At 41.1% G+C, this 13,546-nt stretch overlaps 1 protein-coding gene across 3 annotated transcripts in view; it reads right to left on the bottom strand.

Annotated features, from left to right (window-relative positions):
- Positions 1-13,546, bottom strand: part of NEGR1 (neuronal growth regulator 1) — a 626,594-nt gene that overhangs the window by 335,663 nt on the left and 277,385 nt on the right. For all 3 annotated transcript variants that reach the window (XM_075131735.1, XM_075131734.1, XM_048862624.2), the window contains exon 2: positions 9,363-9,595. In XM_075131735.1, coding sequence (XP_074987836.1) covers positions 9,363-9,595 — 233 coding nt within the window. The remainder of the gene's footprint in view (positions 1-9,362; positions 9,596-13,546) is intronic.

Genomic DNA, 13,546 nt, shown 5'->3' with positions numbered 1-13,546 from the left:
GTAAAGGATTTGAGTATGCTATCTGGAGTATTAAAGATTGCCATTTTAAATTCTGTTTTATATTAATAGCTTTATTACTCATTAAAGATTCAACTGAAAATGTTAATGATGATTACACCAACCACTAATAAATTGAAGCCTTAGGTTACACTTTGCATTTTTGAAGATATAAATGCCTTTGCTTAATAATTAGGCATATTTTTCACTATTGATTCATTATTTCAGATCATTAGCTTAATTAATTTAAAGCTTTCATTTATATGTTTTATATGCAATTAGTTTTCAACTTTGCTTTTCAATTCCTTGTTTGAGGGCATTAACTATTATAAAAATAATCAAAGCAGGGGATTCTTTACTTTGGAACAGTACAATACATATTACCTCTTGCAGTGGGGTGAGCACCTCGCTTTGGAGAAAAAGGGGTTAAAACCAGCTGTGGGAAAGGACTACCAAGAGGAGCCAATCAGGCAAAGGCAAGTAGCAGGCAATCTGGACCCGGTAGGGCTGGTATAAAGAGGGCTGTGAGCTAGGAGGCAGGCTGTCTCACTCCAGCCTTGAAGCGGGAAGGACCTGGCTGCCTGGGAGCACAGGGTACCTTCAACAGAGCAGTGCTGGGGTAGGGGCAGGCTAAGCTGGGGAGCTCAGGCCTGGCAACCTCCCAGGCTGAGGCCTGACAGGAAGGCCTAGGGAGATACTGGGGCTGCAGGGAAAGGCAGCAGGTCCAACCCCTAACCAATGATGATTGCCCATTCCAGACTGCAGTTTGCCCCTGAGTAAAGGGGCTAGATGAAGACCAGCAGTGGGTCACTAAAGCGAGGTGGGCTCAGGGGACTGGGGTTCCCTGGGTGAGGGGCAGCACCCCAAGATAAGGGGACTGTGGTCCGGGAACTGCGTGGGGCCTACACATGGTGGCGATAAAGGGACCACAGAGGGGCAGGTAACAGAGGGCGAGACACTGGCCTATAGAGGGCACACAAAGGCTGAGAGAGTTAATTCCCAGGATAGCCAGCAGGAGGCGCCGCGGTGGTGAGTCAGCGCTCTGCTGCGCCTTCACAGACTAACAGAAATCACATCCTAGTCCTGCAGTGGTGATACAGGAAAAGCCTCCAATTGCAGGATTAGGCCAGGCCTCTTAGCTATTATTTTCTGTGAGAATGCAGATTAAAGAAAACAGTGTGGATTATTATATTTAAAAAAGAAAAAGCCTTGTTTTTTGCCTTCACTGTTGGTGTGTCCTTTCAACAATGGTTCATTTCTATATTTGACAAATGTTTCTTTCAGTCTAGTTTAGTTACTTTAAGCTGGTCATTTAATTCTTGTTTGCATGGCTTTGCATTACAATGGCATACACCACAATTGAGGTGCTGTAATGAAATACTGGAATTCTTTTAAATTTTGTTGGACATCCACTGAGAGCATCGTGGAGCCAGGTCACATATACACTTGTAGTTTAAATGAATGCCAAGAGAACAATAGAGGAAAGCCAGGGTCTGCTGTCTAGGCATGTAGCAACATTAGTAATTACTTCCTGTTCTCAGTCTCATTAGGGGCTTCTGTGGGAGCAGAGATGTAAAGCAAATGAATTTCAATGAGCTGCTTGCTGTTTTACCTACCACCTCAGAAGCACTGGGGAAGGGTGTTACGTAGGGCCACACAACTTTGTTATTGTCCTCTGCCTCCTTTCCTCATACAGGCTCATTGTGAAATCAAAACGTTAAATCAAAACCCCCAAAACTAGTCTACCAAAAGTCTTGATTTGATACCGTAGAAGTTTTAAATAAAAATCTTTTTACCTATGAATTTCAAGAGCAATATTCATTTTCATGCCCAGTTTGTGATAAAGACTATGTGGCTTCTTCTTATTCCCATACCATTTGAAGAGATTGCATATAACACTTGTGCCTTCTTGTATTGCAGAATGCACCTTGCTAGCCTAAGGGAAATGAGAATATTTCCCCCCAACTATATTTGGCATCAGTGTTAAAATGCAAAGGCAATAAACCCTCCCTGAACTTAGCACATGATTATGTATTTTAAAATGATGACAAAACAGAATACTTGGAGCCACCTAGAAGATCTACAGCAAATTGACAGATATACACGTATTACCTCTGCTGGAGACAATAGACACGATCACTTCAAATATACAAAGTTTTTGGTATTTCTATTTGTGTACACACACACACACACACACTATTTCGTTGATGTTTTTATTTGTTCTATTTTCAACTGTCAACATAGTAAATACATTTGTCAAGTTTTTTTTTAATGTTGTACTGACATTGTCTGAAATTTTACCAGATATATCTCATACTAGATACATACCTTCTTCCTTTGCTTTTGCATCCTCAGAGAGAACAATACACAAATGGTAGAAATAATTTTCACTCAGGCTTCTTTTTTTTTAAAATCATACATAATTTTTGTGCTCTCAGACATTTGGGGCTACATTCTATGCTGCGGCAGATGGGGTAGTATATCAGAGAGCTGATTAGAGTTAGGATTCTCTGCCTCATTCCACCCTAGCATAGGTTAATACAGCCTGGGAGTTCCTCTAGCCCATGCCAGCTGGCAGTAGTCTCCAAGAGACTGTCCACCAACTTGAGATGGCTGAAGTGATCTCCTGCCATGCACTCTCCCTGCCCCAACATAGCTCTATACTGGAGATGGAGGCAAGGTGACACAGGAGGCTGGTATGCCAATTCTACATTTACTGGGGAGTCGGGACTTGATCCCTCAAAGGGAATATCAAGCATAATAGATTCTTCTCTCTGTGCTGCCTGGGCAGTGCAATGGGTGCAGAGCAGGGCTGGGAATCTATGTACAGGTTCTTAAAGAAGCAGAAAACCAAACTAGTAGCATACATGAGGTTAAATGACTGTGTAGCTATAGCTAATGGTTATTTAACTTTCTTATTGTCAGAAATAACTGTTTAATTAAACCTGAAAAAGAGTAATACTGGGCCAAATTCTGTTCTCATTTGATATTCCCCATTCAAGTCAATGGGTACTGCACTAATGTAACAAAGCAGCATTTGACTTGTGGTATACAATTTCTTTCTTCTTCTTACCCTACCCCCTCAACTATCACCCTCCACTCCCATTGTTGTTTCTAACTCCAGAACAGCAGCAAACTCTGGATATTTAGCTTTCTAGCACAGAGGTAACCTTTTTCCTTATTAAAGGAATTTAACTGTTATGGGATTTGTGAAATGAACTGAGTTGATATTCCTGGAGACTGAGGTTCTCTATCCATGTGCTAATAAGCGAAGAGGCCACCTCCATGGCCATTTAATCCTTGCCTCTCTTGTAAGACTCCCATTAAAAATGCCAATGTTATGGTTATGTTTTGTTTGTGTAGTGGGGAGCTAGCCACAAAGCACTGTACTGACATCACTAAAGTTATAACAGCTGTGTTCACATTCCACCTGAGCAACCAACATGCAAAGCAGCATCTGAAAGCCATCTTCTGCAACATAAAACTCAGGCACAAGGATTTCCTGAAATATCTTGGAATGGTTCTGGATTGCACCATCCCATACGGCCAACATCTGATGAAGACCACTGCCATGATAAAGACTAGGAACAATATAATCCACAAATGAGCTGTGACCAGTTGGGAAACAGACATTCTCATCTTATGGATAGGCTCTTCGGCTCTCATTTTCTCAGCAGCTGAATATTATGCAACAATATGGGTAGGTAACACAAACAAAACTTGTCGATGTGCAATTGAACACTGTTAATCAAATTGGTTCAGGAGTGCTGAAGTCAACACCAAGTCTAGTTTCCTTCCTTATTTATGCATATCTTATCACCATCACTTTGAAGAGAAGCAGCAGGAATACAAACATAGATTTGCCCATCTATGAGGATCTCCAAACTCCCCTCCAACCCAACATGGTGCCTTAAGTTTAGGAGCTCTTTCTGGTTAATGGCCAAAACTCTTAAAATCTTGGGATTCTAACCAAAAGACAAGTGGTGGAGGTTGTGTAAAAATAACAGGATCAAGAATCAAGATCTGATTATGGTCCGACAGACCAACCACCTGGCTTCACCATGCCATGTAAGATATGGATCACAGTGAACCATATCAGAACCTCATATGGGCGTTGCAATTATCTACTACGAAAATGGAAAATGAAGCATAGCCTCGGATGTGAATGTGGAGAAGACATCCAAACCATAGACCAACTAGTGAACTGCAGCCCTCTAAAATCCTTCTGTAGGATTCATTCTTGATTCATTCCGCCAGAAGCTATAGAGTGAATGACAAATTTGGACATTGACCTTTAAGGTTGCTTTTACAGTTGCCATATGAAAGAAAGCTAGAGTTATTTCACGCTGGCCACTGGACAGCAATCAAATAGTAAAATATTTTGATCACTGCCAATCCAAGGCTGGATTTGAATGGTTGATCAACAGATGAAAGGTTCAACATCTCATTGCTCATTTCTAAACCACCTGTCTCCTAGAACTTTTTAATTAGGCTATAGGAGTGTTTAAAAATAGTTGATTATTCGGCTGCTTATTCAAAGAAAGCCAAACCCTTAAAAAAAGGCTTTTGGATGCCCTCAATCCTTAATCTGGAGAATTGTGTACTCTTTCAATAATTTACTTTATCTTGTCTTGAAAATTTATCATTCAAACAATATTTTTAAAATATGTATCTAAGCATGCATTGACGGGACCTACTAAAATTTGAAGAATAAAAATGTGTGAGACAGCTTGTTTTAGCATGCAGATAATCATCTCTCCTTAAGGACAATTGTTTCTCTGACATTTACTTACTGCTTGAATTGACCCCGTTTGACTTATTGATGTTTGTCCCTCTTGAACTTATATTCATATAACTGAAAAACTGTTTAAATGCCAATCAATTTCAAATGAATAATTACATTTACAAACAGCACCATATGATTAAGCTTTTTACCTTACCTACTATATTCATTTCTGAGCTCTGGAAAACAAAGTAATTGCAAAACTGCAGTAATCTCACATCAGCTACTGAAGTACAAACTTTCTGTGTCTGCGTGTTACCTGTTTGGTTTGTTGATGAGGCAATTATTAACTTAAAAATATAACATAAAGGTGTTTATCATATTTTTAAAACATAAACTACTTGACACTGCAAATACTGCAGGCATATCCTCTCTAATAACAGAAAAGATAAAATAGTAACCGAAAATAAATGAATCCTTGCAAGTAATCATAGAATCATAGAATCATAGAATATCAGGGTTGGAAGGGACCCCAGAAGGTCATCTAGTCCAACCCCCTGCTCGAAGCAGGACCAATTCCCAGTTAAATCATCCCAGCCAGGGCTTTGTCAAGCCTGACCTTAAAAACCTCTAAGCAAGGAGATTCTACCACCTCCCTAGGTAACGCATTCCAGTGTTTCACCACCCTCTTAGTGAAAAAGTTTTTCCTAATATCCAATCTAAACCTCCCCCACTGCAACTTGAGACCATTACTCCTCGTTCTGTCATCTGCTACCATTGAGAACAGTCTAGAGCCATCCTCTTTGGAACCCCCTTTCAGGTAGTTGAAAGCAGCTATCAAATCCCCCCTCATTCTTCTCTTCTGCAGGCTAAACAATCCCAGCTCCCTCAGCCTCTCCCCATAACTCATGTGTTCCAGACCCCTAATCATTTTTGTTGCCCTTTGCTGGACTCTCTCCAATTTATACACATCCTTCTTGTAGTGTGGGGCCCAAAACTGGACACAGTACTCCAGATGAGGCCTCACCAATGTCGAATAGAGGGGAACGATCACGTCCCTCGATCTGCTCGCTATGCCCCTACTTATACATCCCAAAATGCCATTGGCCTTCTTGGCAACAAGGGCACACTGCTGACTCATATCCAGCTTCTCGTCCACTGTCACCCCTAGGTCCTTTTCCGCAGAACTGCTGCCTAGCCATTCAGTCCCTAGTCTGTAGCTGTGCATTGGGTTCTTCCGTCCCAAGTGCAGGACCCTGCACTTATCCTTATTGAACCTCATCAGATTTCTTTTGGCCCAATCCTCCAATTTGTCTAGGTCCTTCTGTATCCTATCCCTCCCCTCCAGCGTATCTACCACTCCTCTCAGTTTAGTATCATCCGCAAATTTGCTGAGAGTGCAATCCACACCATCCTCCAGATCATTTATGAAGATATTGAACAAAACCGGCCGCAGGACCGACCCTTGGGACACTCCACTTGATACCGGCTGCCAACTAGACATGGAGCCATTGATCACTACCCGTTGAGCCCGACAATCTAGCCAGCTTTCTACCCACCTTATAGTGCATTCATCCAGCCCATACTTCCTTAACTTGCTGACAAGAATACTGTGGGAGACCGTGTCAAAAGCTTTGCTAAAGTCAAGAAACAATACATCCACTGCTTTCCCTTCATCCACAGAACCAGTAATCTCATCATAAAAGGCAATTAGATTAGTCTGGCATGACCTTCCCTTGGTGAATCCATGCTGGCTGTTCCTGATCACTTTCCTCTCATGCAAGTGCTTCAGGATTGATTCTTTGAGGACCTGCTCCATGATTTTTCCAGGGACTGAGGTGAGGCTGACTGGCCTGTAGTTCCCAGGATCCTCCTTCTTCCCTTTTTTAAAGATTGGCACTACATTAGCCTTTTTCCAGTCATCCAGGACTTCCCCGGTTCGCCACGAGTTTTCAAAGATAATGGCCAATGGCTCTGCAATCACAGCCGCCAATTCCTTCAGCACTCTCGGATGCAACTCGTCCGGCACCATTGACTTCTGCACGTCCAGCTTTTCTAAATAGTCCCTAACCACCTCTATCTCCACAGAGGGCTGGCCATCTCTTCCCCATTTTGTGATGCCCAGCGCAGCAGTCTGGGAGCTGACCTTGTTAGTGAAAAAAGAGGCAAAAAAAGCATTGAGTACATTAGCTTTTTCCACATCCTCTGTCACTAGGTTGCCTCCCTCATTCAGTAAGGGGCCCACACTTTCCTTGGCTTTCTATTTGTTGCCAACATACCTGAAGAAACCCTTCTTGTTACTCTTAACATCTCTGGCTAGCTGCAGCTCCAGGTGCGATTTGGCCCTCCTGATATCATTCCTACATGCCCGAGCAATATTTTTATACTCTTCCCTGGTCATATGTCCAACCTTCCACTTCTTGTAAGCTTCTTTTTTATGTTTAAGATCCGCTAGGATTTCACCATTAAGCCAAGCTGGTCGCCTGCCATATTTACTATTCTTTCGACTCATCGGGATGGTTTGTCCCTGTAATCTCAACAGGGATTCCTTGAAATACAGCCAGCTCTCCTGGACTCCTTTCCCCTTCATGTTAGTCCCCCAGGGGATCCTACCCATCTGTTCCCTGAGGTAGTCGAAGTCTGCTTTCCTGAAGTCCAGGGTCCGTATCCTGCTGCTTACCTTTCTTCCCTGCATCAGGATCCTGAACTCAACCAACTCATGGTCACTGCCTCCCAGATTCCCATCCACTTTTGCTTCCCCCACTAATTCTTCCTGGTTTGTGAGCAGCAGGTCAAGAAAAGCGCCCCCCCTAGTTGGCTCCTCTAGCACTTGCGCCAGGAAATTGTCCCCTACGCTTTCCAAAAACTTCCTGGATTGTCTATGCACCGCTGTATTGCTCTCCCAGCAGATATCAGGAAAATTAAAGTCACCCATGAGAATCAGGGCATGCGATCTAGTAGCTTCCGTGAGCTGCCGGAAGAAAGCCTCATCTACCTCATCCCCCTGGTCCGGTGGTCTATAGCAGACTCCCACCACTACATCACTCTTGTTGCACACACTTCTAAACTTAATCCAGAGACACTCAGGTTTTTCTGCAGTTTCGTACCGGAGCTCTGAGCAGTCATACTGCTCCCTTACATACAGTGCTACTCCCCCACCTTTTCTGCCCTGCCTGTCCTTCCTGAACAGTTTATAACCATCCATGACAGTACTCCAGTCATGTGAGTTATCCCACCAAGTCTCTGTTATTCCGATCACGTCATAGTTCCTTGACATCACCAGGACCTCCAGTTCACCCTGCTTGTTTCCAAGGCTTTGTGCATTTGTATATAAGCACTTGAGATAACCTGTAGATCGCCCCTCATTCCCAGTATGAGGCAGGAGCCCTACCCTCACAGACATTCCTGCCTGTGCTTCCTCCCGGTATCCCGCTTTCCCACTTACCTCAGGGCTTTGGTCTCCTTCCCCCAGTGAACCTAGTTTAAAGCCCTCCTCACTAGGTTAGCCAGCCTGCTGGCAAAGATGCTCTTCCCTCTCTTCGTAAGATGGAGCCCATCTCTGCCCAGCACTCCTCCTTCATGGAACACCATCCCATGGTCAAAGAATCCAAAGCCTTCTCTCCGACACCACCTGCGTAGCCATTCGTTGACTTCCACGATTCGACGGAATCAAGAATAACCACATTTTGAGGAGACTAATACCTGATTTAAAGGCCACAAAAGAATAACTACAGAGCTCACTTTTGCAGGACAATGGCTTTACGTAAGTGCCACTTATGTAGGAATGAAATCAAGGTAATTTTGGCATCAATATGGTGATATTCTGTCCATAAGAATGTGTTTGAACAACTCCAGCCTATACTGCATAAGTCTCTATCTAACACAATAGCTTCTTGATCCACCTTACTTTCTAAATGCACAGGTACTGAGAAAAAAGCAGGATTGTTCAGTTAGCATTAAAATTCTTATATCTTGTACAAAAAGCTGTGCACAGTAATTAATAAATGTAAAAAAAACTTACCACAAGTCTCTTACATGGTTGAAAAGGTCACAGAATTTTTTCCTCCTGACATATGAGGTCTATGCAATATGTCATGAGGTCATGAGGGGCTGGCTAAAACATACTCAGATGCCCATCATCTAGGTCACATACACTTTCATGATCATGGCTTGAATTTAAAAGGGAACTGAATAGAGAAGTAGGTAGTTCACTATCTACCTATACAAGACAATAGATCTGAGGATTTTGCCTGAGCTGTGCTGAAAAGTTCATAGATTATAAGGCCAGAAGGGACCACTACGATCATCCAGTCTGATCGCCTGTATAATACAGGCAATAGGATTTCCCTGAATTAACTCCTGTTATAACTAGAGCATATATCTTATAGAAAAAAATTCTGTGTTGATTTTATGAACTTAGTGTAATCATTATGGTGCCAAAATCCATGGGAGAGGTTATGGAACAAAAATATAATAAAATTAGACTGACATTCTAGAGGATGCATTCTGATCACAAGGTTACTGTGCATTAAGAAGAGAACATATTTTTTAAAATATAATTTAAAAAAGGACTGCTTTACTTTAAATGCTGATTTTTTCAATACATTCCTAATAATGCTGTGCAATTGGTTAAAACACGTACCTTGTACAGTTAAGTGCACCTGCATTGTTCTCGGAGTGTGTTGGGTCTGCACAGAACAAGTGTATGGACCGTCATCTGTCACATCTACATCCTGTATCTGAAGGCTGTACTCCCTTTTATTTGCTGTTGCAATTGAAACTCGAGGATCTACTGACCACTTATCACCTCCTGCAAAAATAATACTTGAGCGGTTCAGCCAGGCACCTTTTGAAGCTCCATCTTCCAAATAACACCTGTGAATTACCAAAGAAAAAGATTAATAATCAGAATGAAAATAAAGAGAGCTTTGTAAGTTTGTTAGTTATTTGTTTTCACACTAAGAGTCAATATTTCATACAACTACAACTTATTAGACATGGCTTAAAAAGCTGCAAGTCATTTAGAAATTCAGAAACCAAGTTTACTTTGGCTCCAAATACAGGGGAATCTTCCTTATAGCTTGCAGTGAAAAGGTTTACACATAGGGAACTTCATTATCATCTCCTCCCTCTCTAAGTCTGCATTTTTGAATTGTTGCTGATGTGTGGCTTCTGAGGACTTCAGTAATTTCTGAACTAAACCCCATGACCACTTCTGATGACAGCAGGCCTAGAACTCAGTTCATTCTGCTCCAAAAATCACAGTTCCCTATCATTTAACTCCCTTAACTATCAGATTATTAAGAAATTTTAGCAATTCAAATTCCATCCAGTAGTGATCGGGATAGAGGTACATGCTATCTAGTATGAAAATTACTCTTCTTTTTCTTCCAAAATGAGTTTCTCCTCATTTGGTAAAATATTTGAAAAATTATTTTCCCTTAACTATTTTTCATGCCATTTCACAAGACTGACAATTAAGTTAAATATTTAACTGTACTATTTCTTTTTATGCTCATCTTATTTATCATTTCTAAGTTTTATGTTGTACAGTATTTTCCATTTATGTAAGCATAGCTCCTATTAGATTGCCATTCCTAGACAACAAGCAAATATGAAGCATATTTCAGCTACATCAAAATAAATGGAAGTGGATCAGTGGTATGTTAATGATTCAAACTAGTGTAATTAGTTTATAGTACATGACTGTAGTTTTGTACAATTATTGTTTATTAAAGAAGCAATTACAAAAAAAAATAACATGCAATAGGGTACACTAAGCGATTTAATTGGAGCTCTGCAAGTAACTCCCTGCACGTTAAGATGTAGATAATACTCCCAATGAATGTGACAAACTGCTGTCTTTCTAAACTTCATTTTGAAAGTCTTTCTCTACAAATTAAAGACTAATTCTTTTAAATGAGTACAAAGCAGAACTACAGAATGAAAATATACATTGAAAGAGTTTCATATCATCTTTACACACAACACTAGGGATTTGAACACAGTGCTTGAGATTGCTACAAAATTGCAAGCTGAATGCGACAGGGTAGGTTACTGCTAACTATATGAAATTAATCAGTTGAAAAATATTATGAACAATATATATTGCAGAATCTAATTTGCAGTCAGTTTTACCATGTGCAGAATCAGAACTAGTAGAAGCCAAAGTTCAGTGTTAACTGAACGTCTTTTCTGTATGTATTCCATAAAAATATATAGCTCTCCATGAAGATAATTAAGCCATTGCATTGAATTACCATTGTTAATATATGGCATTACATATTAGAAAAACATTTGTAATATTTCTCTAATATAGTTTTTCATCAAAGTAAATTCCTCATTGTTGCACACTGAGCTAAGAGAAATGACCGCACCACATCTTGAGGGTATTTGGCTGGCTGGTCGAATGAAGGAAACGGTACTTTATGGCTGGGGCAGGAGGGGGGTGAAAACTGTTGCAAAAGGGTCACTGTGGTTGGTGACTCATCCCTTGGGAATGCAGGGTTTAAAAGGGATAGCCCTGCACCTCAAGCCTCCCTTTTACATTGTGGGGGGCGGGGTGGGGGGAGGCGGTTGGGGACTCTTATGATTGGTACGGCAGGCAGCCAACCCCCACATTCTTATAGCCCACCTTAACCCTCCTAGGGAGGTGGGGGAAATAGATGGTAAGATCCTGGCAATGGATTTGCTGGAGGGAGTGGATGGAAAAAGAGGGGGAACTGGTGGAAGACCCCCCCGGGTATGGTAAAGTCCCAGCAGTGGATTTGCTGGAGGGACCTGGATGGAAAAAGAGGGGGAGTGGTGGAAGCCCCCCAGGTAATTATGGAATAAACGTGGGGTTACCTCCACTGTACACTTTTATCTGCTGGGTAGTGCCAGACATCTAATAATAAAGTTGCAAACTGATTAAACCCATGTCAAATGTCTCCTGTCCTTCTTTCAGTATAGCCAGACAATCTATTTAACAGGATACTGTTACATGTTAACTAACAAGTAATAAAAACAGATTGTTGATTTGTTAGCACAAAATCAAGAAGGGATTATTAGATTGTTGGGCCAAACTATGATGTGAGGCCACAAATTTATGTTGAAATCTGCACATGGCACTTGATCAAGTGGCTATAAAATACTATTTCTAAAACAGTTTTAAAACAGAATGAAAAATACTGACTTAAGTACATACTTCTCATAGCTGAATCCCTGATAATGAGATGCAATGAGTGTAAAAGCTAATGCTAAATTTCATTCTAAAAATAAATAAATAAATGAAAAATCTAGCCCTTTTTGTTGCTTAGAAAGCCTTAAAATTTAACTTGATAATGTATTACCATGATAATTCATAAAACTCACATATTATCTACAGCCCCAAAGGCCGCTGTTTGTGGTCTGAGAAGCTGATTTTTGGACAGACCAGTGTGCAGCAGTGAGGGAGTCAGAGCCTCCTGAGCTGCCACAGATTGTGTTACAGCTGCCACAAGCTCCCTCCCATCTGCCAACCAGCTGAGAAACCAAGGTAGCAACTGGTTGTCATGGGGGGAGCAACTCAATGGTGCATTGTGCACCACACCAAGCATGAATTTGGAAGCAAATTGCTCCTGTGTTCTAATCCTTCACATACAGACTCCTTCTGATGCCTAAAGCTTTGTTGCCATCTAAAAATGAGGGAAACAGTTCTTTCTTCCCTACCTCACACAGCAGCATTTTGACTGATCATTAATTGATGTTTGTACAATGCTATATAAATTCTAAATATTAGACACTGATTGACAGGGAAGGGAATCTTGCTGAGACAGTGGAATACAGATGGGAACGAGAGAGAGAAACCTTAATTCCGAAAGCTTATGCTCAAATAAATTGGTTAGTCTCTAAGGTGCCACAAGTACTCCTTTTCTTAATTCAGAAAAGCACTTAAGCACATGCTTAAGACCACCCATATGCAAGAGAAAACATAAGTAGGTGTTTAATCACAACTATGTGCTTAAGTCTAATTGATTTTATGGGGGCTTAAAATGGGCTCTTAATTGCTACCTTAAATAGGAATTTTCTCCTGAACTGTAATCAGGGAGGGAATATATGTCGGAAGCAAAGAGAATACATGAAGGCTCGGTAAGGGAGGAGAGAAAATATAATCCAGGAGAGAGCAATGCGATGGACGTTGGATCAGGTGAGGATGAAAGAGAATATGAGTGAGAAAGGAGATGTGGCTTGTCAAAGAAAGAAGAAGAGAAAATTAGATTAAAAATACACAGAACTGAGACAAAAGGAAGAAAATGTTAGGAAGATGGATAGAGAACACCAGAAGAAGGAAGGAAGGAGAAGGAAATAAGAAAATTGGAGAAGGGAACAGGTAAGAAAAGGCATAACATTTAGACAAGTAAATGTTACTTATTTATGCTCCTTTTGTTTTATTGTACTCCCCTGAAGATGTCTGGTTCTATATGTTTGGGACACCAAGACAGAGATTGAAAGCTCTTCTATGGAGAGATGTTTCAGATTTTTCTTCCTTGTTCACACCAGTATGAGCAGACCTCAGTGGAAAGCTTTGGGTTCCTAAAGGAAGAGTTTGGAGGTCTGGAGAGATTTGGGGGATACAAACAATAATCTTGAAGACCTTCCCTGAAATCCAAAAGATGATACTGTGCATAGTGGACTCGGGAGGGGCAAGGATAAAAACCACACTTTGCAGGCACACTCCAAAATCCTTACACTGCTCTTTGGAACTTGGTATTTTTTTTCTCTAATACCACTCTACAGCAGTTTGATGTGAGGTGTATATGAGTATTTATGAAGGTAGCCTTTGGGTCCAGGTGAATATTTAGATTT

The sequence above is a fragment of the Caretta caretta genome, chromosome 8, assembly GCF_965140235.1.
Source record: "Caretta caretta isolate rCarCar2 chromosome 8, rCarCar1.hap1, whole genome shotgun sequence".
Classification (NCBI taxonomy): domain Eukaryota; kingdom Metazoa; phylum Chordata; order Testudines; family Cheloniidae; genus Caretta; species Caretta caretta.
This window is presented reverse-complemented; position numbering and strand designations above follow the sequence as displayed.